The following is a 12,646-nucleotide window of genomic DNA, read 5'->3' as shown; positions in this document are numbered from 1 at the left end:
AAATTACATAAATTGTATTGATTTACCTATCTTAAGCCTAATAGAATTATATCATTTACCTCACTGTTAGTACAAGGTGTTGTTTCAGTCCTAAATATCAGTATCCTCCAAGATGTCGTGCAAAACTTGTGATACTTGAAATTTCCATTGCAAAATTTTGGATATACACTTTGCAAATTTTCACCTCATTTTGGTTTATTGGGAAAGGGCACGTAGATGCCCTTATCGTGAGATGTACGTAAATGTTGCGTAAGCTTGTGGAGTAGAACATCCGATATCGTTTTCAGAACCAAAATCCTAAGTAGGTATGCCTAACATTAGTAATGGTCCCCAAGCTAAACTCCAATCGCTACAGGCTCTCTTTGATACTCAATTTTCAAAATGGAATGTCTACTTATATTTGTCCTTTCCTTCAAATACAAACATTTTGATTATAAAAAATGGTGCCCTATAAATAAACACGGCCAGTAACGAACATCAGCTGATAGAATTACTTTACCAGCATTATTTCATTTTATATGATCAATGAGTAGGTACTATTAAACAAAGTATATAAAAAGAAGATAAAACTGTAAACGTGGGCGGTATATACAAAAATATTTGAAAGAACCCTCCCTCATCCCAAAATTATTCTTCATTTCACCACTTTCTTGTAGATTGAGAATCTCCACCCACATTTAGTAATTTTCTTACGCGTGAGATCTGTATCCGCCATTCAGACAATTACACATTCACACCACTACATTTTGTCATATATTGAACAACCTGCATGGATATTATGTATGTCACACGTCATTGGACATTTGAACAAGTTATATAATGTCCTTTTTAACGATGATGATACAAGCATACAACTATACAAGTAATGTAATGTGGGAAGTGTACGATTATCGGAAAAAAAAAATGTGTACTAAGGTAATCAATTCAGAGTGGTCCAACCATTTGTTTTGGGGGCGGCGCTGAGATTGAATGAGCCCTGTGGATAAGAGGAAAAATGGGCCTTTTACAAATACGCGTTATCCAATTTGTGTTTTTGATATTTTGGAAAAGTAAAAAATCAGAATAAATCTAGTGCAGGAGAGAGAAAAAAAGTAGAGAATAAAAAATTGAGTCTGGGCCATTCATATAGGCAAAGAGTACTGGTGTATTGTTACAAAGAGTACTGTCCAAAGGCCCTAGTGTGCGCGCCCTAGACATCCTCAAAAGATAATATAAATTTGTGTTATGAAAAGTGTGGGCCTCAATTCCATATGAGGTACCTCCTCATTTGTTTCTATTCTTGTAACATATCTTGACGATGAGGTTAACTAGTTATATATAAAAAGAATCGAGATTACCTAATTATCTTTATCTTGTAAACAAAACTCTCCCTGGACAGTAGCTTTTCCATCGGATTTTTTTTCCCCAGATTTGTCCCTTGCCAAATATTGATATTACGGTTCATGCCATTTTGTTTTATCCTTGCCACATACCGATATTACGGTTCATGTCATCTTTGTTTTATTGTTATTTTGTCTTTTTTGTAGGGGTGTAAATGTAAATGAATTGATTGAGTTGTCACCATCACATCAGAATTTTTTGGACAAGTCTGACCCGGTTAAGACAGTTGACCTGGTTTGGACAATTGACCAAGTTTGACAAAAAAAATAACATTCCAAAATTTTCCAAAAACACCAATATTACAGTTCCTACCATTTTTTTGTTGTTTTTTTTTTAATAGTCCCGGTAAATTTAATACAATTAGTCAAAATTAGTGTGTTAGTTGGACCTCTTTACATCTATAACAACAAATCGGGTCGGAAATTTAGATTTTTATGTTTGATTCGAATTTGAATTTTGGATTCGGAGTTTTTTATTATCCCGATTGATTTCGGTTTCGAAAATGTAGTATAAAATAATAGCGAAAAAAAACATGCGCATCATATCGCACGTTTTATTTTATTATTATTTTTTTTATCCCGACAAATTAACATATTCAGTCTAAATTAGTGTGTTAGTGAGATCTCTTTACATCTAGAGCAACAAATCGGGTTAGGAATTTAATTTTTTATGATCGATTCAAATTTGAATTTTGGAATCAGGGTTTTTTATTAATCTGATTGATTTCGGTTTGGATAGTTAGCATAAACTAAGTACGTAAAAAAAAAAAAAACAGGCGCATCGAGCGTGCCAGAATAAATTTCACACTCATCGTTTTAGATAAGTATTATAAAATAAGAACGAAAAACAAACATGTGCATCGCGCGTGGATGCCAGAATAAATTTCACGCTCATCAAGCGTGCCCAAAATGCTAGTATATATAAAAAAAAACATTCTGTCATTTACTACGGAGTACGGACAAACATCATTAAGATCTCTTTCTCTCTCTCCATTGTTCTTCTAATTAGTTAGTGTAGTATTCTCTCTAAAACTAGTTAATTGTAACAATTTGATCATTTTCCTATTTTATTTTATTAATTTATTAGCTTATTTGATTAAATAGTGTAAATGTGTAAAACAAAATCGAATTCCTAATTTTGTGGAGATCAAACACGAATATTAAAAGAAAGAAACTATTTCGAGAGTTTAGATGCTATATTATATGAAACTTTTTACCTTCTCATTAATTTTATTCTATGTGGTAATATATGTAGGCTAGCAAAATATGCCCCCTAAATACATGGGACCCTGTGCAATCGCACCTATTGCACGCTCTCAGCGTTGCCCATGGCAACATTAGGTGGCAACATGAATTGATGAACCTTGGGTATGAAATCGGCCCATAGCTCATGGTGTGATTTAAACCAAGTGGGCATGTATTGGTTAACATAGCCATTGAATCCGAACTAAGATCGTTGAATGTATTGTTTGTAACACACAAATTATGATTTAATATATTTTTTTCTCAAAAAAGTTGCAATTGTTGGAAAAAGATGGCTATTCCTAAAATAAATACAATTACAACTAGGTGATAAAAGGATGATAAGCCACGATTCCTCTTGATAATGTAAACATTTTGTACCAAGTCTCTTTCAAACATAAGCCCCATATCTTTACCAAAAAAAATACATAAGCCCAATATCAAGTCCTTTTCCATAACACTGGCAATTTTGGAATATATTATACTATCCATAAAACAACTTGACCAAGACAAATGCAGTTTTTTTGGTGATGAGCTCTTTATATAACAATAGAGTTAATTAAGTTCGTCTTTATTAGTCGATGATAGGAGATGGAAAGTGATATTTTGTCACTTATAAAATGCAAAGACTGCTGTCAAAATATGAATCATTGGATGAACATTCACACAAATCATTAGGAAATAACTTTGATCTAATTAACTGGTTGTTGATTAGCTCCCGTTACGTAAGAATTGGTGAAAGAACATAAATTTGTTCAAAGTTTATAAATGTCTTTACTACACTAAAAATGTTAATTGGTAATCACATGAGAGTATGAAATGATATTTTTTTTTAGGTGCATTTCTTAGTTTCAAATAAAGACTTACTTCTCCGCATTTTTATGTTAGTCTTTAAATAAACTACCTAATTTTCACATTTATATGTTGAATTGTGATCCTATATAGTACCGCTCTTCAAGTGGCACCGAGAGGAGAAGTGGAGAACCAAGACGAGTGCTACTGTGATAGTGAAATTAAATAATTCTGGTAAACAATAAATATAAAATTAATTAAAATTTACTTTCAAACTTTTCTAATAAGTTCTTACGATAACTATTTCCATAATCTAACTCATATTGTTGTTGTAAAAGTTTTTATTGGGTGAACCTTACGTGTGTAGGGAATTTTGGGAGAATGATGTTGTGACTGAGTTCGAAGGATCGAACTGCCTACATATCCAGTTCTATGACAAACTAGAATCAAGTCGAACGTAGTTAATTGTTTGGATTTTATGATCGATGATGAATGAAGAAGATGGATAGTGTAGAAGAAGCATCGGATTCTCCTCCTCTGTTTTGGTCACCTTCTTGTGCTTTATAGCTCTCTTTAGTACTCCATTAATATCAATTAAATGAGATCCACTTTTGGTGCTCTATTCATTGATGATATTTAGTGCTCATGTGTAACCGAAGGTGACTTGTCTCTTGGGTTGCCTGGTTGATCATGAACTAAGTGTAACATATCGATCTTATCTGTTATGGCTCTGGGCGCTCGTTCTAGCGTGTTGGAGATAATGACTCTAGTTCGTTTAGTATGAGCTAACTGTTTTTGGTGATGGACACGTGTCTGATATTCATTGGACATGAATATTAGGTACTCACAGTTGTTATACTTGAAAACTCTACTTTAAATAGCGGAAGTCTCAACTTGAAAATATTATAGTAAAAATTACAAAAAATCTATTTAAACTCCCTTAATAACTCCATAGGGATTCCATTCCATCCAAATTATATTTTTCTTTCTAATAATAAAAAAAAAAAAAAAATAGAAATAGAAAAAAAAAAAATAACTAATAACTTACCAAATTAAATAACTAACACCCGAAATAGTAACAAATAAATAACAAAAATCTTGTCTATATTTTCACAAAAAAATTAAACAAAAAAAAAAGATGAATAAAAGTAAAAAAAGAAAACCCAACGCCTGCCCTAAAAAAAGTTGGGCACTCAAAAAATTTACCTTCGTCAGTTCCCCTCATTCTCTTTCTTGTCACAAAATTTCATTTTTTATCACTTTAGTTTATATTAATTTTGAATGGAGAAAAAAAATCCATATGATTATCTATCTATTGGCTTAAACAAATATTATATTTGGATGATTATGTCAAAAAATATGATGATTTGTTTCACAAGTGCACCCGATTCATTAATTTTTTGGACTTTGGACAAGAAGTTTCATAACACATAGCACAAGATCTTAACTTGTCCACCAACAATATGTACTTGGGCTAAAGGCCCAGCTTAAAGTCCAATGAATTGAAGCCTTTTCCAAATTTTATTTGACTTTAAAGTGATTATGGGTGTGTTTGTTAAATTTTAACTCATGGAAAGGAAAAGAAATAAAATGGGTGGTCCACTATGGAATAAAATGGAAAGGAAATAATTTTAAATGGTATATGTTTGGTAAACTATGGAAAGGAAAGTAAAAACTGGGGAAATGAATAATCATGTTTGTTTGCAAAAGCTATGGAAATGAATAATTGTATTGTTGGGTCATGGGTGTATTAGTAGTAAGTCCCTATCTATCTATTTACTTTCCTTTCCTTTCTACAAAATTTTCAGGGGTTAACTAAGGATACAAAACTTTTTCCATTTGTTTCCATATGGAAAAGCCCATTTCCTTTCCATGGGTAAACAAACGCCTTAAAAACTATGGAAAAGGTGGATCACTCTTATTTTCTTTTCCTTTCCATAGTGTTTCCATCATAACAAACACACCCTATGTTTGAATCCTAGGATCATGTTTGGGAAAGAGATGGGCTAGGCCTCACATGAGCCCAATTATTGGACTGATTTGAGTTTTCGTTTATATTGAAAGATGGAATCTGCTCTTTATGAGTGTTTACAGTTTGTTTCATTTCAATTCAAACCAACTTCAAAAGAGGGGAGTCTTGACTCTTGAATGTTGATAAAATATGGTCGTTTCTAGGGCTAGGCTTTAATTTCAAGGCAACTTGCACAATTTTGGGTTGAATCATGGGGGTCACAGCAGACCCATTATGCAGGGTCACTCACTATCTGGCTAACCTGCCAGACGAACTGGACTCTTAATTATCAATGTTACGGTAGAATTTTCTATTTTCTTCTTCTTTATACCTTTTACGATCATTATATATTTATTTGTTTTCTTATTGGAAACGTATGGTGTAGAAGAGTAGTAACCAGTAACCACTGTAATTTTAGGGTTAATTTGTCTAAACCCTTATATTTGTCATAAATTTATAATAAACCCCCTACATTTGTAAACATCACGATTTTCCCCCACGCCCCACGCTGTCTGATTTTTATCCTAGTTTTATTAGTATTCCAAAATTACCCCTCAAAAAGAGTAGTTATTATATTTTGTTTTTTTCCTATTTACACTTGAAAAAGAACTATTGTTAAATACCCGTTATACTCTTGGTTAAGGGATAATTTTGGTATTAGGTGAAATACCAACGGAACTGGAATGGAAGTCAGCTCTAAAGCATAGACGCACTTATTGTCGGACACAGCGTCGGACGTGGGGACGCGACATGGAGGCGTGTCAAGACGCGGATTTTGAAAAAAAATAAAAAAATAAATCAAAATAATAATATTATTATTATTATTTATTTTTTGTTAAGACTTATGACATGTTTTTAAAGTTTGATTAAGAAATATTAAACTTAATTTTGTGACTATTTATCTTTAATAGTTTTGAATTTATGAATATTGATACATTTAATTTAGTTTTTAATATTCAATTTATATAAAATTTTTAAATATTATTTAATTTTCGCGTCCTTTGTCACGTCCGCGTCCTATTTTTTTGAGATATAACTGAATTGCCGCCTCATTATCCGCGTCCGTACAACATAGGAAGTCAGACGGTGGGAGAGAGGGAATCGTGATGTTTACAAATGTGGGGGGTTTAAACAAATTAACCCGAAATTCTAAGACCTTTTCTTGATACAAAGTTACAAACTTATCTGTGTGTGCATCACAACTTCACAATTGAGCATTATTACTCAACTTCATTTTTGTTAGAGCAATGCACTATGATAGAGAGCCAATACCACATATACAGGTAGCCCAAGGCCAAATATTTAAACGTCAGGTTGATATATTGGACCCCCAAAATCGATATATATCAGATATATGATATATTGGTAGATAACTGGATATATATTCTTTTGTTGACCAGTCAAAATTTTGCTTTGTATGTCGATATATTAGAAAATATCATAAATATCGTTGATATATTAATAAAAATCGGTCAAAGTCAACGATTTGTATCGTATATATTGGATATAAAATGTGTCAATATATCCATCCGATATATCGTAATATATCCATATTGGATATCTCAAAAACCGAGATATATCAACAATATTTTGGAAATATCTATGATATTTTGGTCCTTGGTTTAGCCAACTGCAAACTATATATATTGTATGACAACTCAGACCAAATGCTAGATATTGCAAGTTGATCGACATGTATATGATAGTTGACTCACAATTGTGTGCAGTTGAACCCCCACCTAGTTAGACAAATTCTTTTGCTAAAGAAAAAACCAAAACACTATACTAAAATTACATTTTATCTCGACTTTTTTTTTCCTCGTCCAACTGCATACAAAACAAGTTTTTATAGACAATGTGGAGGCGGTTGAGTTTACACAAAATGGAACATTGGCGAAAATCTTCAGGCTAGAATCCTTTAGTGTAACCAGTGTGAATATGCCTTAACCTTCTAAATATTTCAAAAAAATAAGTCAAAAGTTGTCCTGTATTTGCATACTAGACATCTTGAATGCTCACCATGTGAAACATATTACCCTCATTCAAGCTTTAAATGTTGGCACCTACAAAGTAGGCTAATTAAAGAAAGACATTTTACCAAATTGTATTTTTGTGAAATGGTTTTTTCTTATGCAAAAGCCACTTCAGAATCCAGATCTCCCTAGTGAATTTACAGTGGTCTTTAGTAAGGTATCTAGCCACATTATTAAACCCCTACTGCTGTAAAGAATGCGATGTGTTCGACCTATAGTTTGAGATTTTGAAATCCTCGGAATTTCAAATTATTGAAAAACTAGAATTCCAAACATATTTTGAAATTAGTAATTTTCGATCCTATACTAAAATTCCGATTCCGTTTAAAAAAAAAAACCAAAATATCTGATAGAATTTTGAGATTGTGACTGAAATCATGAACACTGGTTCGACCATGGTGATGCGCTGGTACGGAGTATATTTTCTATCTGTATATAATGGTCTGTCACTTTTTAGTTTTGGCAAGCATAATATACATCAATTTAGGTTAAAATGTCTGAAAGTTAGTCTAAAAGTTTGGGTTTTTTAAAAATTTCAGTAAGAAAATATACCATATTCCGATACTCTGACTGGAAAGTTCCCTAAAGTCGTGTGCTCCGAAGATGTTTTAAATTTAGTTTTTTTTTTTTATCATGTCTATGCTCTTCATTCCACCATATATACTATAGGGATTATAGGGATTATATAGCTTTCTAGGGTACGTTTATCTACAATAGATGGTCAATATAATTGATTAATCTTACAATTAGATTGATCTTAACAGAGCTATTATAACCATTGTATCAAAGTAATTAAATTTCAAATCCAAAGACCAAAGGATATCAAATTATGGTTCATGCATGGTAATTAAATTTCATATCCAAAGAACAAAGGATATCAAATTATGGTTCATGCATGGGGTTAAAAGTTAACAAATACACGATTAAATGTAAACCAACAAGGTTGGTAGCAACCACCCAACAACTGCTACTATCTTCCAGTTGTCATTATCCAAGATTAAATCTCTGATGGGGATGATTTCTTGATGGTGGCCAACCATAGTCTGCCATCTATAAATAATAGACAATCAATGAGTTATCACTGGACCATTTCCATGCAAGTACCCCCATTGGGCTTTTTATTCACACAAAAGTTGGCTTTCACAGTTCCACTCACAAGTCACAAGTCACAAGTCACAAGTCACAAGTCACAAGTCACAACTCCCATTCCCCTAAAGTCTGCATACAATTCTCATGCTCAAAGCAAAGACAACAAAACAGTCTTTCTCTACTCCTATTTCCCTATATAACTATAACAAACCATACTCACACCTTCCATTCTGCTCCACACCTACCTCCCTCTCTCTCCATGGAGCCTCCACTTCCTTTTGAGCATATTTCGCAATGTAGTAGTGAAGGTCGATCGAACCAGACTGTGGCAGCCGACCTCGATGGTACGCTTCTCGTATCCAGAAGTGCTTTCCCATATTTCATGCTTGTCGCTATCGAAGCAGGCAGCATTTTAAGAGGACTACTCCTCTTGGCATCAGTACCAATTGTATATTTCTCTTACATATTCATATCGGAGTCATTGGCTATCAATATCTTTATCTTCATTACATTTGCTGGTTTGAAAATAAAAGATATCGAGATCGTTTCAAGGTCTGTTTTACCTAAGTTTTACTCCGAGGATGTGCACCCTGAGGGTTGGAGAGTGTTTAGCTCATTTGGCAAAAGATATATAGTCACTGCAAATCCTAGAATTATGGTGGAACCCTTTGTCAAGAACTTTTTGGGGGCTGATAAAGTTCTTGGGACTGAACTCCAAGTTTCGAAATCTGGAAGGGCTACTGGGTTCATTAAAAAGCCTGGTGTTCTTGTAAGTGAACACAAGAAAGTTGCTGTTGAGAGAGAATTTGGGGAGACTTTACCTGATGTCGGGTTGGGAGATAGGGAGACAGATCACGATTTCATGTCAATTTGCAAGGTTTGTTCCCAACATCTCATCTTATTAATATTTTTCCGCTTAGATAAATAGCTAACATAGATTGCAACTTAACAGGGTTAATTCATTAGGTCTTTAACGTACTACAGAAAAATTCCATGTCCCTATCATCTCATATCTTTCGTTCCATCTATTTACTTTTATTTTGTATTGAAAGTAAATCCTATATGTCTCTGTAGCTGTATCTTATACTATTTCTTTAGTACTCTGAATCAGAATTTTTTGAACGGAGTTTTTATGTAAAATTTGATATAACTCCAAAATATATATATAGGAGTTACAAGATCAAAATACACTTCATATAAACGAAAAATGCATCAACAAGAGTGTGTTTGTGCGCATAATTATATAACTGCTAATATACCCGGAACTCCACACAGGGGGGGGGAATGAATGTTTACCAAGGGGTCCAGGGGCGGCATTTGGTGGTAATATTGACTGTTCTGACTCTGTACTAATTTATATTGAATTTTGTCAGTTGAGTCTGCCAATTGTTTTAGTGCTGCACGTTGTTGTGTGTTCCATTATAAATGACATGTAGAAGTTAAAAATGATCGATACCAGTAGAAGTTAAGAACACGAATTAGGCAAAACATTCAGTTCATAACGGATGCCCTGTACTGTATGTCTGTATCTCTCTAAAGGGCAGATTCTGAAGTCTGAAATCAGAAGTCTGAACACAAAGTTTTACACAGTATTTTTTCTGTTTGAAAAGTTTCTTAATCTAGCATTTACAAGCAAAGATTAATACAATGGCATTACCATGTCAAGTATCAATCAGACTATAGAACATACTGATATTGTAACTCCAAAAACACAATGATTGTATTTGTACCTAGTCTAGTACATAAAACGAGGCTTACTTAGTGTAGATAATCGGAGTTCTTATTTCTAGGGACTTATATCTAACTTCTTTAAAGAAAACGAGGGCTTCAACAGTGAATTCATCACGCCATTAATTTTTTTTTTCCAATTTTACCCTTTTCCAAACACAAATATTACAGCTCATGCCATTTTGTTTGTTTTATTTTTTTATTTTGTCTTTTGCAGGGATAAAATGGTAGTTTCACGTTCAGAAATTAATGAAAAATAAAATAAAATCAGAAATTGTTAACGTGGCGAAGACACGTACAAAAGAGACTAGTATATATATATAGTTCCTTATCTACTGTTAGAGAGCATGTATTTTCGATTTGTCATCTCACTAAAGTGTGCCTACTGCAGGAAGCTTACATTGTACCGGGAACCAAATGCGAGCCAATTCCTAGAACCAAGCTTCTAAGGCCTGTGATTTTTCACGAAGGACGATTAGTTCAAAGACCAACCCCCTTAATTGCAATCTTGACATTCCTTTGGATGCCAATAGGTTTCATCCTTTCCTTACTCAGAGTATACCTCAATATCCCGCTTCCAGAACGTATCGTCAGATATATGTACAAGATCCTTGGTATTAAACTGATAGTCAGAGGCAATCCTCCACCTCCTCCCGAGAAAGGACAGAGTGGTGTCCTTTTCATTTGCAACCACAGAACCATCTTGGACCCTGTAGTCACTGCCGTCGCTTTAGGGAGAAAAATAAGCTGTGTCACATACAGTATTAGCAAATTCTCTGAACTGATCTCTCCAATCAAAGCTGTGGCTTTAACTAGAGAAAGGGAGAAAGATGCTATTAATATCAGAAAGTTGCTCGAGGAAGGAGATGTGGCAATCTGTCCAGAAGGAACAACATGCAGGGAACCATTTTTATTAAGGTTCAGTGCACTATTTGCCGAGCTAAGTGATAGGATCGTTCCAGTGGCAATTAATACTAAGCAGAGTGTGTTTTATGGAACATCATCTCGGGGATTTAAGTTGATGGATCCTTATTTTGTCTTCATGAATCCAAGGCCAACTTACGAGATCACATTCTTGAATCAGTTGCCAAGTGAGCTTACATGCAAAGGAGGGAAGTCACCGATTGAGGTTGCAAACTACATCCAAAGAGTACTTTCTGGGAGTCTAGGATTCGAGTGCACTAACTTCACTAGAAGGGACAAGTATGAGATGCTAGCAGGTACTGACGGACGAGTGCCATCCAATAAAGAGAAAGCCTAGATAGGGATGCTTATTCTGTATTGATTTTGTGAGGATTAAGAATGATAACAAGTAGTTATAATAGATGTACATGTACAATATTATTTGAAATTTAGCTGGTAATATACATTTTGAATGACTTTGAGATATAAGAACAGTCTGCAGCTAAAAACTTGCAAGGAGAAACAACTTCTCTAATTCGGGCAGTGCAGTAGGGTATCCTATAACCAGGCCATAATTGAGACTAAAGATGTGTTGTTTGTTTCTAAAAGAAACCTAGTAAAGAACCATACATGCCTGCTTGTATAGAAAAAGAAAAATAATAATCATAAAAATCTTTATACCCAGACTAGGAACTCACTAATAAACAGTAAAAACTAATGCACATTAATCTGAAACTTTAAGTAGATATATGCTACAGAAGACTTCTAACAGTAAAAGTTTTTCCTATAATGATTCAGCAATGAAAAGTAAATATAAATAAATCTCATTCATCTGTGCAAACACAAGTCTTAACAAATGCTTTATATATCATTCATAATGTAATTTTGTGAGAGAAGTGTACAGAAACAGGTCGTATGAAAGAAACACATGTACTAACTACGAAAGAGTAAGTAAAACGTTAATTGCATGACCGTAAAATTCTACAATAATGTTTCGCCTTGAACTAAAGTAACAACGACATTAAATAACACTACAGCAATGTTGAAGGTCCTACACCATGTCTTTCCTATACCTCAATATGCATTCAACACTTCAGAAATTTCTCCCCTGCAAATCTCTTGGATTATTGAACACCTTGGAATATCCTTTCTGCATGCTAAACTTTAAGATAACTTGATGCAACAACTAATAATCAATAAAGAAAAAAACACCTAATAATGGATCAATACAGAATTTGTTTACAAAATAGTGCATCTTCAGCATTATGTTTGTCTCTGGTAACTTGAATACTTGATAACCATAGACATTTTTCTGAATGCACTGCAAATCTCTTTCTCAGACCTACCCCACCTCCTTAAAAAGCCAAACTTAGCTTCTCTAGTTGTATTATCTATACATGCCAATGCATGAATTGCTCCACAGAACAAAAAAGTTAAAGGGTCAAACTCCTTGTTCTTAAGCTCCTTGA

The 12,646-nt window shown here is 33.7% G+C and overlaps 1 protein-coding gene across 1 annotated transcript; it reads left to right on the top strand.

Moving 5' to 3' along the window:
- The first annotated feature begins 8,633 nt into the window (after window positions 1-8,633).
- On the top strand, window positions 8,634-11,663 carry LOC147483178 (glycerol-3-phosphate 2-O-acyltransferase 6-like). The gene is made up of 2 exons (XM_086580437.1): window positions 8,634-9,423; window positions 10,666-11,663. Exons 1-2 carry the CDS (start codon window positions 8,806-8,808, stop codon window positions 11,533-11,535), a joined length of 1,488 nt encoding a protein of 495 aa, XP_086436563.1. The 5' UTR covers window positions 8,634-8,805; the 3' UTR covers window positions 11,536-11,663.
- The last annotated feature ends 983 nt before the right edge of the window (window positions 11,664-12,646 follow it).

This window comes from Coptis chinensis, chromosome 8 (genome assembly GCF_015680905.1).
Source record: "Coptis chinensis isolate HL-2020 chromosome 8, ASM1568090v1, whole genome shotgun sequence".
Taxonomy (NCBI): Eukaryota; Viridiplantae; Streptophyta; class Magnoliopsida; order Ranunculales; family Ranunculaceae; genus Coptis; species Coptis chinensis.
Note: the sequence above shows the minus strand (reverse complement) of the source record. Positions and strands in the feature narration are given on the sequence as shown.

Excerpts from the sequence above, each read along its gene's own strand:
- LOC147483178 (XM_086580437.1), top strand. The coding sequence starts at position 8,806 with ATGGAGCCTCCACTTCCTTTTGAGCATATTTCGCAATGTAGTAGTGAA. Across the intron at positions 9,424-10,665 it reads ATTTCATGTCAATTTGCAAG|GAAGCTTACATTGTACCGGG; the intron begins GTTTGTTCCCAA and ends TGCCTACTGCAG.